We start from the raw sequence: 6000 nt of genomic DNA, 5'->3' as shown, positions 1-6000 counted from the left end.
GTTCTCTCAATTCACAATTGCACAGAGCTCAGGTTCAGCTCCAGCTCCTTTCCACTTGGCCCAGTCTTTTGAAAGGTGAAGAGTTTTGGTTTAATGAGTCTCTTCTTACAGAGGCCACTCCAGACCTCACATCGCCTTCACCACGCCTCATGTACCTTCTGTAACACCGCCGCATTGTGCTGCAAGGGAGAGCAACTAACCATGACTTGGTTGTGCCACAGGGCCATGTAGCAAAATTAATTGTAACAAAATATAATGATGGCGAATCCTTTTTATTTCATTGTTCTGGATGCATTTGCAGCCTCACCCAAGATACTGGCGGCAGAGGAGATTCTGCCTTTTGTCCTAAGTGTGTAAATAAAAATCACAGCACAGCGATAACAATTCTTACATTCTGCTTCTCCAAGTACAGCCTGCATCCGAGTGTAATTCATTTCATTAAGCTGTAGCTCTAGAAGGGCTCAAGGATCTCTCATCCTGCTATAACGGACTGTTTGCGATAGAAATCCGACAGGCACAAGTGTTCTGGTCTCAGAAGGCCTCTCTGAAATTAACTCCTAAATCAATTGGCTGCTTTATTAATGAACCCTCAGACCCATTTCCATGGCCAAGGAGGGAGATTTCAGGAACCAGGGGAGCAATTTCACACTTTTCCTTCACCAGAAAGGTTAAGTTTGGGCTTTGAGTAGAAAAGCAAATAACTCGGAGACCATGAGTAGGGCCAGTTCCCAGCCCAGACTCCAGAGCTCACGGCACCGGCCCTGCGGGGCTGGGCTGTGGGGCCAGGCTGTTCCCAGTTGTCCCCATCTGTCGGCTTTCTGCCCTGTCCCGAAGGGTCTTGTGCAACCTCTGTGAGGGCTGGCCCAGCCACACTTCCCCTGGAGCCCTCGTGATAGCCAGCCCAGGCGGTGGGGGAATTTCGTGGCGGAAACAGCCCAGAAGGTTGTCGTCAGTGCAGGCTGGGTCTCGCCACACTTTTCCCAGCTGAAGGAGCGGGGACAGCACGGCTGGGGTACCACCATGAGCCCCCGGGCGGTGGCCTTGGGGACAGAGGTGGGGCCAGCCGTGGGAATGAGGGGAGAGGGGCTGGGGGTGGCCGTGGGGATGGTGCCGGGGGAGACGGTGGGGATGGGGATGGAAGCAAGAGTGGGGCTGGAGATGGAAGTGAGGGTCGGCAGAGGGACGGGTGAAGACACCCGTGGGGACAACGGGGAGGGGACGGGGACAACGGAGGGGACGTGGTGCGGACAACGGAGGGGTTGGGGATGGGGACAGCTGAACGGATGGGGCGAGGACAGCTGAGGGGACGGGGCGAGGACACCCATGGGGACGGGGCGAGGACACCCGTGGGCACGGGATGAGGACACCCGTGGGCAGCCCCGGCCCCGGGCGGAGCCGCCGGGCTCCGTTTCGCTTTCGGAGCGGGGCTGCGGGGCGGGCCCGGCGGCGCGGAAGTGCGGCGGTGGGGGCCGGCAGGGCCTTCCCCGGGCGGCGGGGCCGGCGGCAGGTGAGTGCGGGGCCGCGTCCCCGCGTCCCCAGCCCGCAGCGGGGAGACCCCCGGGTGGCCCCCGGAGGAGCTCGGGGGCCGCGGCGGGGCGAGCACTCCCCGGTGAGCGCCTCCGCCTCTCCGCAGGGCCCGCGGGAGCCCGGCCGGCTCGGGGAGCCTGAGCCCGGCGCTGCCCCCCGAGGACGGCGGCTCCTCGGAGGTCACCATGCCGGCAGGTGAGAGCCCCGCGGCACGGCTCGGCTCGGCTCGGCTCGGGGAAGCCGCCGCCGTCGAGGGGAGCGGGGAGAGCGGGCGGCTGGGGCTCCGCCACGCCGCCCGGGGCCGGGCCGGGGGACCGGGGGGGGGGTCCGGGGGCCGCCTGCCCACCTCGTGCCGCTGCTTCTCCCCTCCGCAGGTGCTCGGCGGGGCCAGGAGCCGCCTGCCGGGCCGGCGGCTGCAGAGGGCGGCCGGGGCTGGTGCGGTGCGGGGGACGAGGCGCCGGTAGAGCGATGCAGCCAGGTGAGCGGCGCTGGGCACGGAGCCTCGCGGGTCACCCTTGCAGCTCGGGGTGTTGGTGTGTGTTTCGCAGCCAGCAGCACGTTGGTAGCGGCGATGCTGGGGTCATAGGTTGGGTGATCTGCACCCAAGGTGCTGCTCACCCAGCTGCGGCACAAAGCGTGCACCGCAGGGTGCTGCTGCCTGCGTTTAAGCTCGCAGAAGCCGCCTTTAAAACAGCGTGGCAACCCGCGGGAGGTCAAGCATCCTCGTTTTTCAAAGCTTCCCTTCCTCAGTAGGCCCTGTCTGCACTCGGGGCCTCGCTCCTGTTGTGAGTGGTTGAGTGCCGTGGGTTGTGCTGGAGGGTTTCTCCTCGGAAGGAGAAAAAGTGACCCACACAGTGCCTCCCGGGTTGTGGCCGTGCTCCTGTTTCAGACTCACTCCTCTTTCTCCATAGCCATTGTGATCACCGAGCAGCCGGTCTCCGTCTCCGTCCCCGTCGGGTATTCCTTCACGCTGCGGTGCAGAGCTGAGGCTCGTACGTCGCTACAGTACCAGTGGTTTTGTCAGCGCCAGGTAATGCTGTGAGCAGAGATTACTCCAGTCCTTGTGCCAGGCTTGCTCCCTGCCCCGCAGCATGGTGGAGATAGCCCTTTGTGGGCAGACTGGGTGGGAGGCAGGAGGCTAGGACAGAAAGGAGGAGGGGGAGCAGCATGCAGTTACGTGACCATGCTAAGGGCTTCAGCAGGTGCCATGGGGAGTGCCATAGAAAACATCCTTCTCCTTGTATCCCTGTGGCGGGAGGAGGTGACAAAACGAGGGATTCCTGCTTTGCCTGCTTTTAGCAGGAGCCTGCTGGTCCCTTCTGCTGCCAGCAGTGAGTGGCAACTCGCTGCCCACCACTTGTGTTTTCCCTTTAGTCTGTCTGCCTCCAGATTCCTGGTGCTACCAAGCAAGACTTGCCCATCACTGCACAGCAGACCCAACTCTACACCTGCAGAGTCAATGACCGCTACAGAAACGCCGTCTTCTCTGACTGGGTGAAGGTGGAGGTCCATCCGTGTGTTGCCAGAGGTACTATCATGTCTCGTAGCTTTTCTCTGTTTTCTGCTTTGCACAGATACTGCCAGACATCACTACAGTCATCACTCTGTGCTTCCTGGGACAGTGTGTCCTCCCAGCTTGAAAATCACTATACAGAAAGATCGCCCCAGTGATGTGAGCATGCAGGTCTTAGCCAGACTCCTGCGTCCATGCTATGGATGTTTCAGGTCCCTGTCGTGGTCCCAATAACCCCAGCTGTATTTACCTGCTCCTCCTGTTGATTACTCGTCATGGGTTTATCAGAGGGAGGTTATACTGGGTGTGCGTTGTTTTGCATTGGACAGAGGGACTAGAAGAGGCAATCTGGCAAAAATACCTCTGGGTGTTGGCTGCACCCTTGACAGGAAAGGGTGAGCATCACCAGGAATCAGGGCATGTTTAGTACTGGGAAGCATGAGGCAGGGCTTTGGTGTGTCATGTTCTGTTGTGGGTGTTGCTCTCAAGGATTCCCTGCAGAAGGGTGCAGCGGTGATGCTGCAACTACAGCCGTGCCATGGGATGGCATCTCTTGGTGCGGATGGAAAATGTTCACTTCTCTGGCAATGCACACAGACTGCAGGGTACAAAAATACCATTGTTTTCTCTTCTCATGGATGGGGAACCAATTTTGTGTTCCTGCTTCATAGGACTGCTCCCTCAGCTCTGGCAAGGAGAACCGGTCATCATCCTCAACCCCACTGAGCAGAAGGTGGAGGTTGGGAAGCCACTACTGCTGCAGTGTGCTGCCATGGGGGTCCCAGCCCCCAGCTACCAGTGGTACTGCAATGGGAACGTGCTGGAACACCAGAAGAAAAAAAAGCTCTGGGTAATGTTACTTCGGGATGGTTCAGAAACCTTGGCTACTGGGCTGGGTGATGGGAGAATCCTGACGGGACAGTGAGTGTGAGAGAGCTTCAGAAGCCTTGAAGAGACTTCTGAAAATGCTGTGCTGTTGTCATCCTTGATAGGACAGGTCACAGTCCTTAAGCCTGGCTCTTACCTGTGTGTAAAGGCTCAGGCATACTTTGATCTGTGTGATCAGGTGAATGGGGTCAGAAAGCAGTCTCTGCTTGCCTGTCCTCCCCCTCTCTTCAGCCCTTGAGAAACAACCTCATGCTCAGCCGTGTTTCCCTGCAGTCCACAGATTACGCCTGTTGCTTTGATAGCCCTGACTGAAGGATTATGGTTGAAGAGGGAATACATTTTATGGGCTTCTTTCAAAGCTGTGGATGTTTCTGTAAGAAATAAGAGACTGATGCCTTGTGCTGGCATTGAGGGCTCTCAGCAGGCCTCTTGTGCTTTTTTGCAGTGGCCCAAGAACAGTTATTGTATGTACATGCAGGGGGCTGTAGGTGTAAAGTGATGGAGCTGCAGGAACAGTGTCTGCCTGCAGGAAAGCTAGAAGGAAAAGTGGTTAGTTACAACAGGAAAGAGTCAGGGAGTCAGAAAAAGGTCTGGTTTTGTGGTTGGTCACTGGCTGAATGTGCTGTCTAGTCAGTGCTGTCTTCTGTGCGAGAAAGGTGGATTTCCTCCTGGGGCATCACTTAAAGCATGGTAACAAGAGCCAAGCTCTTCCTAGGTGGTGTTACAGGGGACAGTGGCCTCCAACAGAACTTTTCCCAGGGAAGTTCAGCGTGGGGACTAGGAATAGATTCTTCATTCTGGGGTGGGTGCAGTGGTGCAGCCTGTACACAGAGAGGCCACAAGATCTCTGTCCTCAGAGGTTTTCAAGACATGTCTAGACAGAGCCACAGCTGCTTTGACCCGCTTGTGCCTTTAGTTCCTCTCTGGGCAGGAGGCTAGGCTGGGCTGGAGAGCTGCAGAGGTCCTTGCCAGCCAGAACTGCTGGCATTCTTGTCCTGCTTCAGGAGGGATGGATATGAATTAGAAACTTGCTAGAATAGAGCAATGGGCGTGATGGATATCTAGAAAATGCCACCTAAGAGAAAAAATGGGCAACCTTCTGATGTTGGCCATGTGCTGTCCTGCTAGTGTGGTTCATGGGGCAGAGTATGGCCATGACACAGCGTTTTAGGGCTGCTGGATAAAGAAAAGAGGGCATCTGGGCAGAGCATTCTTGCTCTCTAGAAGTTGGGGTTTGCAGCAAACATTACTGTGTGGCCTTACTGAGCTTCTTAGGAAGACAAAAGTCATGGAAAAGATATCTTAGGTATCTTTCTGAGGCGATAAATGAGGTTGCAGGAAATACATGTAGCTACAAAAATATTTTATTCCAGAAACAAGGGTGCATTTGTCAGATACTGTTGAGAGGGTGCAAACTGTCACCATAAATAATGTGATTTAACTTTTGATCTGTCTAGATCTCCCATGCCAAAGTGAGTGACTCCGGCACATACCTCTGCTGTGCCTCCAATAGCCACGGAGAGCACTGGACCAACGCAGTGGACATTCACATAGGTGAGCAGAGCCAACCCACATCTGCTTTGCTGCAAATCATCTCCTACCTTGAGAAGTAATTACAGGATTTTAGTGCTCTTGCCTGGAAATGCCATGCCGGTGGAGAAGGAGGCCAGTGCCAGGGTGTTACCCCGGGGCTCACTTTGTGCAGGGGAAGCTGCGCTGAGGGGTGTGGGATTAGGAGAAGTAGGGTGCATGGCTCTGCCACTCTCACCTTTCTCCAGCTTGAACAGACTTTTAGTAACACAAAAAAAAGACCACTGGTTTTAAATAACACTTACATGGGGAGCGGAACATAAGACACTTCAGAGTGGAGAGGCAGTATGGGGCTCTGCAGAAACCCTGGAGTGTCCTGGCAGTCCTGTGGCAGCTGTCACAGGAGCAGCCTGCAGAGCACAATTTCACACCCTGGATATACTGGATGATCTCAGCAGAGCTGCGTAAACCCTACTGAGCTGGGAATGCAGGCATCGGCCTCCCCATGATAAATGGGACCTCTTGATAACGGGGTTCAGATT

At 56.1% G+C, this 6000-nt stretch overlaps 1 protein-coding gene across 4 annotated transcripts in view; it reads left to right on the top strand.

The window, feature by feature from the left end:
* The first annotated feature begins 928 nt into the window (after window positions 1-928).
* The window catches only part of LOC309882027 (mucosa-associated lymphoid tissue lymphoma translocation protein 1-like), a 28026-nt gene continuing 22954 nt past the window's right edge, over window positions 929-6000 (top strand). Inside the window, exons 1-7 of one of the 4 annotated variants that reach the window (XM_082768649.1) lie at window positions 932-1053; window positions 1634-1722; window positions 1902-2005; window positions 2439-2557; window positions 2902-3055; window positions 3712-3890; window positions 5386-5482. In XM_082768649.1, the coding sequence (XP_082624775.1) occupies window positions 1021-1053; window positions 1634-1722; window positions 1902-2005; window positions 2439-2557; window positions 2902-3055; window positions 3712-3890; window positions 5386-5482 (775 nt within the window). In that variant the 5' untranslated portion in view covers window positions 932-1020. Of the gene's footprint in view, window positions 1054-1477; window positions 1723-1901; window positions 2006-2438; window positions 2558-2901; window positions 3056-3711; window positions 3891-5385; window positions 5483-6000 lie in introns of those variants that run through there. The other 3 variants (XM_082768650.1, XM_082768651.1, XM_082768652.1) reach the window with 3 other exon arrangements.

Source organism: Aythya marila (genome assembly GCF_965140915.1).
Source record: "Aythya marila genome assembly, chromosome: 11".
In the NCBI taxonomy this organism is placed as follows: domain Eukaryota; kingdom Metazoa; phylum Chordata; class Aves; order Anseriformes; family Anatidae; genus Aythya; species Aythya marila.
This window is presented reverse-complemented; position numbering and strand designations above follow the sequence as displayed.